The sequence below is a fragment of the Atractosteus spatula genome, chromosome 9 (genome assembly GCF_055471065.1).
Source record: "Atractosteus spatula isolate fAtrSpa1 chromosome 9, fAtrSpa1.hap1, whole genome shotgun sequence".
In the NCBI taxonomy this organism is placed as follows: Eukaryota; Metazoa; Chordata; class Actinopteri; order Semionotiformes; family Lepisosteidae; genus Atractosteus; species Atractosteus spatula.
In genome coordinates this window covers 28,657,769-28,674,485 of record NC_142714.1, presented here as the reverse complement: position 1 = coordinate 28,674,485, position 16,717 = coordinate 28,657,769, and the positions used below count along the sequence as shown (strand labels likewise).

At 35.2% G+C, this 16,717-nt stretch overlaps 1 protein-coding gene across 1 annotated transcript in view; it reads left to right on the top strand.

Annotated features, from left to right (window-relative positions):
- Positions 1-13,012, top strand: part of LOC148828486 (uncharacterized) — a 150,513-nt gene extending 137,501 nt beyond the window's left edge. Inside the window, exon 3 of the mRNA XM_088925353.1 lies at positions 12,103-13,012. Within this exon, the coding sequence (XP_088781479.1) occupies positions 12,103-12,380 (278 nt within the window). The 3' untranslated portion in view covers positions 12,381-13,012. The remainder of the gene's footprint in view (positions 1-12,102) is intronic.
- The last annotated feature ends 3,705 nt before the right edge of the window (positions 13,013-16,717 follow it).

Genomic DNA, 16,717 nt, shown 5'->3' with positions numbered 1-16,717 from the left:
ACATTTTTACATGCTTCTTTGTTCTTAGCGCCCTACATTACAAACTCCAAACGTTTCATTTTGAGCTGAAGACCCTCACACCTGAAGAAGGCTTCACAGCTGAAATGTTGCATTTTCTCTCTTCTCTTTTCAGCATTTTATAAACCTATTACTTGTTCCTTTGCAGACTACACTACTTCTTAAACATTTGAAGCGCTTTAATTTTGTAAACTTAACACGCATTCCGTACAGAAATAAAATCATTTTTTCTACACTTGTTAAGCAGATTAGCAGGTTACTGACAAAACAGCGCACCATCCACCACTGCCCAGTGATATAACTTTAATATAAACAAGATCTAATACCTGGTGCAAATTTTAGAAAAAAACTTTTTTTTAATTAATCAAACCCCATGTGTGAGTTCATAAAGCCTGAATTAAGTACTATACTTACGTCTGCGAAACACCTGATCATCTACTGTACTGTGACGCTTTCAGTGCCTTCTGTATATTTTAATCGCAGTGGGGGCAGGGTGTGTGGGGACAGGTTTAAGCTGCAATTGAATTGGTGATCTGTATTCTTCACACCTGAAACACTTTTCTCTGAAAGAATTTTCTTCCCTGTTTAGCTGATCTTTTGCTGCCTTCGCATGTTTACACAGCTCCCTGGGTGAATTAATATACTTGACTTGGAAAGCTTTAGAGAATTTAACATTTTTATTATTAACAAATTGTAAAAATGACATTTACATTAGCGTTATTAATTTTTCACTTAAGTGTATGGAGGATTTTCAGATGTCAATGAGAGCAAAGACATTTTTCTAAGAAAGTTTAGCCTTTGTCACTAATGAAACCACTAAATAAAAACATAAACTTAGAATTCGAAAGATTTTTTTTAATCAATGTTGGAAGCAGGATGAACTCTCAGGAAAAGAGAGGTTTTGAGGTTAGATTTAAATGCACTGAAATGCATGAAGGTCCTGTTACCCACAGAATGTAGATGTTCTTGAGGACAGCTAGAAGACCAGAGTCAGACGGATTGAGGATTTTGAAGTTAACTCGAAACTCGAAACCTGATAGGAAGCCAGTGCAAAGACTTGAAGAAAGGAGTAATGCATCCCGATCAGGATTCTGGCTGTCCAATTTTGAACATATTGGAGATTGTTTAGTGTGGATTTCATTACCCCAGTACAAAGATACTGAAATGAGGACTGTATTGTAGATTTTGTGTAGTTGATAGCCTTGAACTGTGTGTTGGATGCACATGAATTGAAGGATTGGGCAAACATAGCTGATGCTGATGCACAGAGCCAGCATCTTAAGATGTTTATATTTAGAGGCAATTTGTTTAAATAACTAACTAGGTATGGATACTGATGTGCAAGAGGAGTGGAAAGGCTGTTTCCTTCAGCCAGCACTATAAAATAATTAATCCTTAGTGAGATGCTGCCATCTCATAGTGGGTTTCTATCACTGTGTATAGCTCCATCCACACAGTGCCTTTACTTCCATCTATTTTCTAATCTCTTTATCCAGTATAGAGGATTTGGAGCCTATCCCAGCAAGTAACAGACACAAGGCAGAATACACCCTGGACATAGCGCCTGTCCATCACAGGACAGAAAGACACAAACACACACAAACCAGGGCCAGTTTTCCCGTAAACCAAAGAACCTACCAGTATGTTTTGGAGTGCGAGAGGGAATCATATCACACATATGGAGAAAAACCACAGAACCCAGAAAGAACATGTAAACTCCACACACACAGGATGGCAGGAATTGAACTTAGGGTCTCAGTGCTGCAAGGTAGCAATGCTAACCACTTTGCCACCATTAGAAATGGATGGATATCTTATTTATCTTTCTAGTTCAAAGGTTTGCATGCATAATTTAATTTTGAAAGCCACTGAGACATCTGGTGCTACTGTTGTATTTATGAAAAAAAACATACAAAAAGCATACTAACAACTGTGCCATCCTTTTCCTTAGTTAATACATTTTATTTTTATAAACAGTTAACATTGTTAGCAAAATGTTTTGAATTATATTTTACCCTATTTTTTCTTTAATTTTGTATTTAACTTATTTTCTGATAGTCAGATTTAATGTATATTTGAACAATAAAAATAAGGTATTACAAGATGCGGGGAAAAGTGCAACAATTTATTACAGTGCTAAATTTAATATTATTGATTACTTATAGTTTATGCTAACAATAAACTTTCTTAATTAGATGTATTCAAAACAATGAACTAAGTGTAACATAGCATTAAAAAATACAATCTAGAATAGTTTTATGGTGTTTGTATATTTATGTATAACGCTTGGAGTTTGTAATGTAGGGCGCTCTGAACAAGACAAACTTTGATGCAGGAAAAATGTATTTCCCAGAAGCTATACTGATTCTCTCCGATGCAGTGCAGTTAAAAACGCCTTGTGAGTTGTGAGAACACTTGCTTTGTGTATTAAGTACATTGTGAATGTTTTCACAGCCTTCACTTTGTTGTTTTTATGCCATTTTTTGACCACACACGAATATTCTTATGTCCATATCTTTGCAAGGGAAACACAGAAAGCCTTCAAGCCAAATGCATTTTAAAGACCACGACTTGTGAAAATTTTCACAACCCCTACATAAACGTATCAGTGAGCTAATTATTTTTTTCTGACACTCGGGGAAACTTGGGGTTTTGATTAATGCACAATTACGCACCATCTTTGTCAGATTGTGAATCAATAAAGGCATTTTATTAAATACACGTTTGCGATTTTAATCAAAATGGGGGTAATGGGGTTAGAACGTTGGACATGCAATACACTTCCTTGTGATCATCTTAGAATCTTTGTGTAAGCTTAATTTTTTTTTCTTTTTAATTATACATTTTAAATACTTTAATTTTGTAAACGCAACACACATTCTGTACAGATACAGTACAATCCCATTCTCCTGTCTTCCCATGGTGTAAAACGAATTAGCAGGTGATTGAGATAACAGTGCATCGCCCACTGAGAGAAATGTTCTTTTTTACAAGTGTAAAAAGAGGTGATACATGTCTCCTCTATAACTCTTCAGTTTATTACAGCTTCACTCTACAGAGAAATTCTGCCAGACCCTCACAACATTGTCCAATAATACTCTTCTTGTGTCTAATTTTTTATTTAGCAGGATTTGCGAGATAAGCACATTGTTTAATGGGGATGACATTACCCACGTCTATTATCACTGTAGAACATTACTTCATGTGGCGTAGCAGAGTCAGCCTGCATAGTCTGCAAAGGAACAAGAAATAGGTTTATTCTATGCTGAAAAGAGAAGAGAGAAAACGCAACGTCTCGGCTGTGAAGCCTTCATCATATGTGAAATGAAACGCTTGGAGTTTGTAATGCAGGGCGCTCTGAACGAGTTAAACATTGATGAGGGCTTGCCAGTGCGGTGACATCACTGCCTTTCATATGAAATCCTGCTAAACTAACAATTAGACACAAAAGAGTATTATAGTATTATTGGACAATGTTGTGAGGCTCTGGTGAAATGTCTCTGTAAACTGAAGAGTTAAACCTCCTTTTAAACTTGTTAATGCGACACGGAAGATATTATTAATAATGTAGCGCTTTCGGCTCACGTGGGATTGTACCCTACACCCTGCGGTACCGCTGTGTACATACAGTACGAACATGTTGTGATATGTAGAAATATAAAAAATGTCAATATAGTGTCCATAATATTTGCTATTTTAGTTTTTCAAAGAAATGTTTTATTTGTTAAAGGAAAACTCACGGTGACAGCTGGGCTCGTACCTCCAACCTCAGCCTTATAAGTTAGTAATTTAAGCCATCACGCCACAGGCACAGTCATATAAAAGGCACTGAAACAGCCATACACATATCAATAGAAAGTCTTATACTACTGTTTGTGCTACAGTACATGAATATAATTATATCGTTATAAATTTCTTTAGATACGCGATTCCATATTATATTCCCTATTAATCAAATGCTAAAAGTATGCTTTTGTTTACTCCGATAACGAGCGTATATGCAGAAAAGGTTAAAACTATCACTTTTCAGAAAGTATATAAACGTAATATGGTCAGAAGGAGCACGTAAAAATGTTTCCGAAATAACCACATGTAAGACTTTGATGCTTAAAATGCGTAGGGAGAAAGTGTAATACTGGTGTGTAGAATACTGGTGTGTATTTTTTCTTTAAACTACCAATACCAGCCACATACAGTTTACATAATATGTTTATGTTCCTAAATTAATATAGCTTATGAGCATGTGAAAGACATGGTGAATCAGAGATTCTCAAAATTTGGAATGATTGGAAATGAATACATGATTGGATCAACGGAATGCTGTGGTGTTACTTTTTGTCAATGAAAAAATAAAGTATTTTCATTTACAAAGACGGTTGCAAAGAAAGTGGACCAGGGTAATAATTTGAGCTTACAGCTTGTCCAAGGTTATTCATTATTAATACTATTAGTAATATCTTCAGTAAAGACTTTGATGCATAAATATTTCTGATAAAGGTAGGTTGTGTACTTTTGTCCAACTGAGCAATCTTGCTTTCATAAAATATACCAACTTTTTAAAAGTATAATGGTTAACATGCTGTAATACACAGTTTAAGTTTTAAAGTCTTAAGAGTTTACAACTTAAAATTCTTAATTGAATATAGATTGTCCCTCAGCGGTGATTGGGATTCGAAACCGAGTGTTTTCTGGTGACAGCTCAAATGCTGTAAATGAAAGGTTAAGCTTTATTAGCTCCACCTGGCGGTTTTACAAGGTGGTTCCGGATACTATTAACATACTATTACTATTAACATAGTCTAATTTGCATGTGGTAAAATGATGTGAAATGACGCCTTTTGATGCGACACGCCCACTGCGTTGTACCGCAGCTTACCCCGCTCGTTTTGAATGGCTGCATCTGTTTGTCTCAGGTGGGCCCCATACCTGTTTAAAGTATTGTGGATGCTGCACATTGGTGGTGGTGGTGGAGGAAGGATTTTTCCTTTGAGTAACATTAGGACCACAGCTCGAGTACATCCAAAAAGTAACTTCATTCAGTTCTATTGAAACCATTCTTTGCAACAACTGTACACACTGCGGTTAGTGACTATGAAAAATTACCACAATGTATCAGGTTAAGGAGATTTCTTGTCTAAAAAATATTTTATTTTGCATATAACCTGTTTGATCTTGATGTATTTGCCTTGGTAGAAATTTACAAAATGGGGTTACCAGTGTCTTTACCAGAATCTTACTGTCCATGTTCATCAGACTAATTGAATGATAACTACCGCATAACAACAGATCATTGCCCTTTATATCTATCAATCTTATCAAAGATTACCTAATGATAACCAATACAGATCCAGCCATTCAGAATACACACTGCGCATACCTCAAGATACCTTGCACACTATCCATTTTTAAACATTTTCTGTAGTGGGACTGCATTACTTTGTAAAATGGTCAGGTGGAACAGTGAGTGCTTAATGTGGCATGTGGAAGCATTAGGGCTATCACCGGAAAACACCTTTTTTCAATTCCCAATCAATGCTGAGCCCCTTGAGACATTCTCTTTCCAATTATACAATTTAATTTGTATACTGTTTATACTTTATTATTATTATATTATTTATTAATTTTAAACTGTGTATTACAGTATGTTAAATATTGAATTAAGTAAAGAAGGAAAGCAGGGCTATTTTACAAAAACTTAATTATTATTTAGGTATGCATCTACATTGAGATATATTTTGTTTTAATGCCGATTTCAGCAAGGAGTGATCAGGAAACAATTTATTTTTAAATTTTGATAATTAAAGATAGATTTCACACATACTGCACTATAGTAGCCATAAAGTCTCATATGTAATATATACCTCATGTACATACAATAGATGGTAGTGGTAGCTAAATATAAGAAAACAAAGTACACAACAGTATCCCACTTTCTACATAAACATTTTATGCATCAAAGGCTTTAACTTGGTAACTTACAGTGGCTATTTTGGAAAAGTTTTAATGCGCTTGTTCCAACTACATAACGTTTATATACTTCAGAAAAAGTTATAATGTATTCTTAGAAAATAATAAAATGTTATAAGTTCACAGTACTTGCTTTAATTATTGTGAAAAAAAGTTGTAGTACTCCTTTAATGGCACATCATAGGGAATACATGTATTAATATGGAATCATGTAACTTATGAAGTGTTGACAGCTAAAAACATCATTTATGGATATTTTGGAAACACTTTGACTTTTGTTTTAATGACTTTTGCTGTCCTTATATTTTTAATGGACAATGAAGCGCTCATAGACTGTAATGTAGCATAGTGTGCCCAAGTGGCACTTTAGCCCAGTGGTTTAGATTCCTGCCTATTCCTGCCAAACTGAAAGTTAGCAGTTTGATTCCTGGACTGACCATCGTTTTGTTTTTTTACAAAAAATAGTTTATTATAGCTTGTTGTGAGTTCAGCTTGCTTCTTTTAGGTTTACATCTGCATTGAGAAAATATTTATTTTGTCTTAATGCAAATTTCAGCAACAGTAAGCAGGAAACAATTTAAATTTTGGTTATAAAAATATATTTAACACATACTGTACTGCAGGGCTTTAAAACTATACGGTATCATACTGTATACACTTTATATTTATTCGGTATACGAACACACTGCAGCTCATTGCCATGTATGCTACTGTTTTGGTATATCTGTGGATATGATACAGATGCAGCCATTCAAAATGCGCGGGCGATACCGCATTATTTTCCGGAACGCTGTACGCAGTCTACTGCGAGTTACCGGTAAATACCGCGAGTTACCGTAATTTCTCCTATAATACCGCAAGAAAAATAATAGTATCCGGAATTTCCGCAAGGTGGAGCTAATAAAGCTCAACCTCTCATGTTTGAGCTGTCGCCATCAAAGTCTTTAACGAAGATATTACTAATAGTATTAATAATGAATGACCTTGGACAAGCTGTAAGTGTAAACTCAAAGTATTGCCCTGGTCCACATTCTTTTTTTCATTGACCGTCTTTGTAAAAGTAACACCAAAGCATTTCGCAATCACGCATTTGTTTCCAATCATGCAAAGTACAGTAATTTTTGAGAATCGATTCACCATGCCTTTCACATGCTCATAAAAGAGATTGATTTAGGAACATAAACATATTACCGTATGCAAACTATACTGTATACAGTATGTATATGTATATTTAATGTCTTAACTGTGCCCGTTTAAGTATTGAATATTTATATGGAAGTTTACCACTGAAGGGAAATCTTAGTGCCTGAGCATGAAAAGAATAGGAGCATACTGCAAGGCATGTGAAGGCCATAAACGATATTAATTTTGGAACTTAAACATACAGTATATGGCTGGTCTCGGTACTTTATAGAAAACATACACGAAACATGGTTTCATTATGACCAGAATCGGTCTTGAGATATTTTTAACTTGATTTACAGTATTTGAGAGGTATGTCTTGACACCGATACTACGTAAATACTGCTCACGTACTGTATATGTTTCTAGGTTTATATTAAGCATTTCATACGGTCAAATTACTTTTGAGCAACTGATAAGAAGCGCGAAACGGTATGGCCAGGGTGTTTTAGTTTCGTTTTGTGCGGGGACTGCTTTAACTATATCGCCGTGGATTGATTAGAGATATCAAGTACATACAAGTCATTTTTTAAATGTTGTAGTTCGTCTTGTAAAACTGTTACGAGAACATCATCTGTCAACAATTACACAGGTTCTGTTTCCATATTGCGGATTTTGGTTACGTAATATTATTTTCTAATTTCACGTTGTGAATATATGATTTGGGCAAACAGAGCCGCAAAGAAGTACATTATGGGTTGTTGGTTTTTTTTTGCAGTTTTATCTAGAACAAGCGATGCTTAAACCTTTGTCTTCTTGTGAAACTATCCACACGACAGTAACCTACAGTAGGAGTTGACTTCAGTGATGTCACTGATGGGATGTTTCTAAAAATCCATCCTCTGTAAAACGTCTTCTCTAGTTGTCCTGCATATGTATTCGCTAATGAAGCTGTGTGTTCTGAGCCTGGTTCTCTACATTTCTGTATGAACCAGCTTAGAGGGCTAAAGACAGCTTGTGTTTAAATTGAGTGTAAGGTAATTTATGCTTCTAAAGTCATGGTCAGCATTTATTATTGTACTGTGCTGTAAACTTGTTCTGTGCCTAATTACATTATTTTATAGCTTTATCAAATCTGTACATTGTCTGTCGATAATGTTTCTGTAGTGCTTTTTCAGCACTCTGCATGTGACTGCACCGGTGGCGCTGTGTGTTAGTTTCCTGACTCCATGTCACATGGTCTGTGATTGAATCACATGGAACTATGACTTTATTTTTTAACAAACATTTCTTTGAAAAAATGAAACGTTTCCCTTGGTCAGAGATTAAATAAAACCTCACTCGCACCAAACAAATTTATATTTCTAAATATCACAACATGATCGAATTTAAGTCTTTTTAATAACAATGAATAGTCACCTATGCGTTACAAAATAAACATTTATATTGATTTGAATCGCGTTTTGATTTAAATCGTAAACGCGTGTTTAAATATATGTGTTTAAGGGCGATATACTGTATAAAAGCGCTGATTCTTATGGAATGTGTTCCGCCGGGGATTCAAAAAATTTATTTTTTTTAATCGCGTACTTAAGGAAAATTGCAGTATAACTTTGTTGATGCACAAACAGTGGCATGTTACATTATTAATTTGGGTGTCTCCTCTTGCCAGAAAGCTCTAAATTGTATTTTAAATGCGGTTTTTGACTTTTTCTAAATTGCAACCCATAAATAAAGCTGTTTAGACTTACTGTATTCTAAACTGTATTACAGCAGCACATTGGACAATGCAATGTAAATTGCAAAAATGCACTTGGAATCTGTCCAAGCCCTATTACGAAAATTATTTAAACTGCGACACTTATCATTCATCTTTAAATAAACTTTATTTTATATAGCGTTTTAAGCGAATAGGTAATTAGATTGCTCATAAACCTAATCGCTTTTTCTACATAAACACAGCGTGATTGCTCTCTGAAAATGCTTGTCCTTTATATTTAGGTTCAGATTTCAACTATAGATCGTATGTTTATAAACTTTCTTGGAAAAATGTCTTTTATGTAAACCATGTTTGCTATTAATTCATTTAGGGCTAAAATACATTCATTGTCTTCCAATCGAGTCGAGTTGACATTGGAAGCTTGCCACGCCCGGACTGTTACACCAACGCATTAGCATGTTAAAGCGATTTCATTGAGGAGCCTAGCTTTTTAACTAGTAAGTACTATACTTCCTACTTTGAAAATACCTGTGAAACCGGTTTAATTCGTCACAGCCAGCACTCCGGCAGAGAGGGGGGTTGTACTCGTTAATGTCCGATGACATACAAGTGGAAAGATTACAGATTTTAATCGTCTTTTTTCTGAACCAGGGAAAATCTGAATGCTGAATGAATAAAAGCATTTTATTAAAAACGCATTTGCGTTTGTCTGGTATTTACTTTGGTCCCTTTTAACTGTTTTTCGATCTACTGTATTGCTTTGAGATGCCACTTTTAAAGGTGATATGTAAAATAAAGTTTTTTATTATTGTTATAGAGAAACATGATCAGATTTTCCCTGGTTCAGAAAAAAAGATCTAAAGTGCTACACCTTACTTTCTTAATTCGATGTATTTAAAGCAGTGAACTACTGTAGGTGTAACATAACATTCAGAAATACAATCGAGAATAGTTTAGTGGTGTTTGTTGAGATGAAACGTTCCTAAAACGTATAACGTAACAAAATTAAAGACGATTAAAATCTGTAATCTTTCCACTTGTACTGTATGTCATCGGAAAGTTTCTGCTTTGTGTAAGGATGGTATTAAAAAGTAATCTTAAGTGGTGAGAAAGCTGTGCTCAATGTATTTAAGGGACTTAAAAGTAAAAGGAGATGCTTCATATTGCTTGACTAATTTTAAAAACTAAGTTATAAATGCAGACGCTCCCTCGGTGCCACGCCGGGTGTAATTATAAAAATATACACGAATATAATCATATCGTTATTAAATTCTTTAGATACGCGATTCCATATTATATTAGCAGAAAAGCTTAAAACTACCACTTTTTCATACGCTATTTCACATGTCAGTTAAATACTTCGATGCTTAAAATGTTTAGGGAGAAATGGAATACCGATGTGTATTTTTCCTTTAAAGTACCGATTCCTGGAATCTGACTGGCTGACACCCTTCTGAAGTGGTTCCATAATATCTGGTATACAGAAAAGAAAGCGTTGATAAAAAAGCCTGGATTCCCATGTATCTCAGAGAGCGAGTGATCAGAAAAAGGAACAGCTGTTACACCCAGGTTTTACGCTCTCTCTCTGTTGAATGAATGAAAGCATTTTATTAAAAACGCGTTTGTGTTTGTCTGGGTATTTACTTTGTAATCTGTGGTTTACATCTACTGTATTGTTTTGAGATGCCACTTTTAAAGGTGAATTGTAAAATAAAGTTTTTTATTATTGTTATAGAGAAACATGATCAGATTTTCCCTGGTTCAGAAAAAAGACGATTAAAATCTGTAATCTTTGCACTTGTACAGTATGTCATCGGAAAATACAATCAGTTTCTGCTTTGTGTAAGGATGGTGTCAAAAAGTAATCTTAGTGGTGAAAAAGCTGTGCTCCTCAAAGCGCTTTACAGGATAAAAACAATAACAACAATAGTGGCTGGGCAAACGATTTTTTTTATAGAAATACAAAATGAGATACTGTATAATGATGTGCATGAACAAAGTTATACTGCTATTTTCCTTAGATACGCGATTAAAAAAAATAAATTTTTTGAATCCCCGGCGGAACACATTCCATAAGAATCAGCGCTTTTATACAGTATATCGCCTTTAAACACATATATTTAAACACGCGTTTACGATTTAAATCAAAACGCGATTCAAATCAATATAAATGTTTATTTTGTAACGCATAGGTGACTATTCATTGTTATTAAAAAGACTTAAATCCGATCATGTTGTGATATTTAGAAATATAAATTTGTTTGGTGCAAGTGAGGTTTTATTTAATCTCTGACCAAGGGAAACGTTTCATTTTTTCAAAGAAATGTTTGTTAAAAAATAAAGTCATAGTTCCATGTGATTCGATCACAGACCGTGTGACATGGGAGTCAAGAAACTAACACACAGCGCCACCGGCGCAGTCACATGCCGAGTGCTGAAAAAGCACTACAGAAACATTATCGACGGACAATGTACAGTGTGTACTACTCTTGTGTTGCGGTACATGAATATAATTATATCGTTATTAATTTCGTTAGATACGCGATTCCATATTATATTCCCTTTTAATCAAATTCTAAAAGTATGCTTGTTGACTCCGGTATCTCTTTAGTTAAAGACTTCGATGCTTAAAATGTTTAGGGAGAAATGGAATACTGGTGTGTATTTTTTCTTTAAAGTACCAAGACCAGCCATATACTGTATGTTTATGTTCCAAAATTAATATCGTTTATGGCCTTCACACGCGTTACAGTATGCTCCTATTCTTTTTATGCTCAGCTACTAAGATTTCCCTTCAGTGGTAAAATTCAATATCTACAACGGGCACAGCAAAGACGTTTACTGTAAGTCTTTCTACGACAGACCAACGGACCACGAGTGCCCCTGTCGGTCAACCAATCACGTACCGCGGTACCGCGCGTCATCTTGCGTCACAATGCGCGACGCCACCTGCGGTACGTGTCTGTAACGCGCACTTTGAATGGCTGCATCTGTATGTGCAACGTCAGGAGACAAGAAAGCTTGTTTTAAAATGAAAAATGTTTTATAATAAATTAAATTCTAAAAAGATTAATGACAGCATGTCTTCTTTTTTCTGTTTCAGCTCAATGAGACAAATAGAAAGCCAGATCAGTCAGCACATTTCATTGTAACATAGTAACATAATGTCACAAAGTCAAAGTGGGTACTGATAGTGTGTCAGAAAGTGATGGTATTGAACTAAGTTTTATATGTATAATTTTACCTTAATACTTGTTTTCTTTGTACCCATTCAGTGCCACATGATGAGGTGGATCTTAGTGAGTACCTTGATGACTTTGAGGAGGAAGTTGACCTCACTGAGGTGGTGAGTAATGCCAAGACTGCCATGGAGGTCACTTCCCAGAATGACACTTTCCAGGAGGAAGTGGAGAACACAGAAGCAGGTGGACTGTCTGCCGCTTTAAAAACCCTGCGAGAAAAGTATATAGGTAAACACAAAATAATTATCATAACCAGTAATCCTGCTGGAATTCTGTGTATGGATTTCAAGTCCAAAACCAGGCTGAGATGAACTTTGTTTTTTTAAACTTGTTGATAACCTTCAAGAAAATGACATAACATTGCTCAATTGTGACAACATATTATATATTTTAAAAATAATATTTAGTAAATGTATTTTTGTGGTCAATATATACACTGACAAAGTTATATTTGCACTATTTAATAATACTGTATATTGCATAGATTACATATTTTGATGCTTTAAAGACTGTAGTCTAGACACTTTGAAGTAACAATTAATAAAATAATAAAAATGAAGTAAATAGATCATTCATATAAGAAAAATTTGAAAATTCCTGATTTAATGAGTATTCAAACCCTTTGCTATGGCAAGCCTAAATTAAATCACAGATGGAGACATTCAGAATGCACATTAAAGCCAATATCATGCTACAAGAGATGCTTTTTTCTTCGCTGTTATGCAGTGTACTTCGTTGTTGTGATTCACTGGCCAAAGATGATCGATAGGTGGCACTTGTAGTGCAGTAGATGTTAGGAAAAACATGAGCTGCCTTCATAAAATATACTACTTACTTATGGAATCATGTAAGTAATGGAAAATGTAGATAATAGATTAAAAAAAATGTTTCTGAGCGTCATTAACAATATTAATGTATTAATAAATTATTCTTATTATTTAGCCATCTGTGGTGGTATTTCATATTAATATTAATAAAAAAATATTAGTAGTAGTACACAAATGAACGTGAACAAGCAAATGTTCAGCATGTGTAAGCTGCAAAAATGAAGGTAAATGTTTGTTCCCTGTTAAAAGGAAAGGAGGTTGTGGAGCCTTCTTCAGGTGTGAATGAGGAAATGTGTGAATACTGACAATGGAGGAGTAAAAAAGTTCTACTGGCCAGATCAGACCAACAGTCTCCAGTTATTTAATGCACGAACTGGAATTAAAAACACAAACAAAAAACAATTAAGATTAGTGATATTATGAAACCAAAAATGCGTTTGTGTCTCCCTTGAACACTGGGAAGCACATAAAAAATCTACACTTATTCTACGTTACATATTTTAATCACTAACTCCCTTTCCCGTAGAGCAACAGCAATGGCAATGCCAAAAAAATATTCCCCATAACTAACTGAAATAAATTAACAAATTATAAAAACAAATCATATACTTGCCCAGCTCTCCAACCTTATCCCCCATAAGATCAATAAAAACATACACCACTACCTGACAACCAACAGGATCCTAAAATTCTCAGAAGATAACAACTCAACAGCTTCTACCCCTCATCTTTCCAGCCATCTAGTGGTGTCACTTAAACTTACTGGGCTCTCTTATTGACAAATCGTTGACAGGTTACGGAGCAACCTGTCAGTGATTTGCTCATTTGCTAGCCAGTCACCATGCCGGACCCAGACAGTCCTACAAAGGAAAAACACCCACAACCCAAAGAAGTTGCCCATTGCAATTAACAGTTAACACCCCTGTCCTTAATAACAGATGATGTTTGTTAATGTGAAGTAGACAGTTCACAAAATAAACTCCACTATAACTCATCAGCTTACAGGAAAAATTCCCATAAAGCTACAGATGTAGCCATTCAAAATGCAGGGTAAAACCCCATACTATGGATTTCATTGCGGCTACCACAGTAGGTGATTCGCTGGCCAAAATGATCGAGAGGTGGCACCTGTGGTGCATTAGTTGTTAGTGAAATGATTGCTTCATTTAATCTCTCTACTAGGTATGTTTAAATCCACTTAATATGGATTATTAAATATGGAATTTTACAACTAAAGGGAAAGTTTGGTAGCTGAGCATAAAAATAAGAAGAGAATAATGTCTCTGAATGACATGAACATTACTAATTTAGGATTATAAATATATTATACAAACTGTAGAGGGCTAGTAGTGGTAGTTTAAATAAAAAAATACAGAGCAGTATTCCACTTTCTTTATAAACATTTTATACATCAAAGACTGTGGTTAGTTTGGAAAGGTTTTGATGTGCTCATTCTGACTATATATACTTTATAAAAAGCTATTTAACCCTTTTCTATGAATACTTATGCTCGTTATTGCAGTAAAACATTAATAGGGAATATAATATGAAATGGTGTATCTTATGAAATTAATAATTAAGTTAATTTAAGAATCTAAATAGAATATATTTATATAGCTCAAAGTATTATTGTCATCTACTTTCTTTGTAAACATCTGCATCGATTTGACTCATTCTCTCGTGATTACTTGGAAACATTTTGCATGTCCTTTTCAGCTATAGCTTAAGTTTCTGAGTTGGTATAATGGCTTTCTTGTGTGGCTTACATTCTGGAAGCTGGGGTTTGATTCCTGCTCTGGGCATGTGTTTTCCTTTAACAAATAAATATTCCTTTTTAGCAAAACAGTAAATATTATGGACACTATATTGATTTTTTTTTTCGTATTTCTAAATATCACGTGTTCAAAGTTAAATAATATCAACAACATGATTGTGCGAATATGCATAATGTCAACAGTGGGAGTTTTAAAAATTTCAGCCGGTTTAATTCAAGTCAATTCAAAATACCTTATTCATTCAATTGGGGCACTTAAAGACAAGCCTTTAAACGAAATTCTATATATTATAATTAAAATCGAGAATAACAAAATGGTATTGAATAGACTGCTAAATCTGAACTATAATAACATATCTGATATTTATTAACAATATCAATTTATTAATTAAAACTAATAATTTCAAAGTGTATTTTGAAATTGTGTTTTGTTCGGGGTGATTTGTCACTGTTTTCACAACCTTCGGTTTCTTATTAAAACGCCAATTTTTGAAACTCCCTCTGTATTTCCTGTTTCACACAGATAAGAATAAACTGCATATGCAAATCTTTTCACAGGCGGAAATATATTTTGTGCTAAATAGCTCTTTCAGCACGGTATGCATTATGTTACATTTTTAAGCATCTGTCGACGATTACTGAAGTCTGTCAGAATCGTAAAAAATGTAACCAAATATTGCAGGTGAGACTGGTGTTTCTCCTGGATAAAGTGAGGTTGCAATGTGGCTAAGGATCTGCACCTGTGGCTGGAAGGTTGCCGGGTCAAATCCCATGACCTGCACAGGAATCCTAGTCCGTTGGGCCACTGAGCAAGGCCTTAACCCCAGCTGCTCCAGGGGCACCGTATAAATGGCTGATCCTGCGCTCTTACCCCAAGCTTTTCTCTTCCCATCTGTGTTCCTGTGTGTCTCATGGAGAGCAAGCTGGAGTATGCGAAAAGACAAATTCATTTTAGTGTAAATAGTTCCCTGGCTTTGCACCCCCGTGTGTTGCTCGCTTTCTCTTTCTCTCTCTCTCGACGGGAGTGCTGGCTGGCTGGTTGTGCCGAAAAGAAATGAAATAAAGACAATTTTTTCCCTTTTCTCTCTGTGCTGCCTCCCCCTCTGACGGAGCTCAGTAGGCGGTACGCTATTTTCAGAGCCTCTGATTGGGGAAAAAAAGACCTGCTGATCTACATCCAAGGAAGATAACAGAATATGATTTTTTCTATTCAAAATATGTGTTGTCTTTATGAAATTTGTGTATTTTAAACGTTTATTGAGAAGTAAAAACCTTACAGCGTACACAAAGATTCTAAGCTGATCATGAGGAAGAAAAAACACCAGTTTTTTTGGGCATAAAAATTGGTTATTAACTATCTAAACGTGTTTTTAAAGCTAATTTTAAAGACCTCTACTTGTGAAAATTTTCACAGCCTCTACATAAAACTATATACACAATACTGCTGACAGCAGGAAAATTCCTCTTCTTTACTCAGCAGCTTATTAAAAACAGCACCCATGATGTTCAAACCGATTTGTCAGTCTGTCTGTGGGGGAAGGGGGACTGTCTTTCATTGGAAGGCTTGCCTATTCTATTTTGAAAATGAAAAGGCGTGGCAAGACTGAAATGAGTCAACCAAGCAGAATAATTCATATAAAACGCAGCGGGTTTCATACACAACAATACAGTGTGCTGAAAGCCGAAAGACAAAAAGTTCCCCTTGCTCTTTAAGCAGTGCTTGATTGTTTTGTGATCTTTTGCGATCTACCGGGTTGATTGCATACTTGATCTTGTGGTTTTCTGTGGTAGAACTGTGATTTCGTACTTAACAGTAATGCTCTTTAAGTTTAACGATGGTTGCTAAAAGGTCTGAATTCGAGTCGCTATTAAGCACTCTCTCTAGCAGCGACAAGTCAGACCACGATCTCTTCCATATCTCCGTCAGCGGAGAAGCTAGAAGAATAAACCTCCATTCTCTGAGAGAGCTAGCGAAGCACATGGAGAGATTTGACCCCGCAGTGTCAGAGAATAATATCGAGAGTTATATTCAGGACCTCAGGTATAC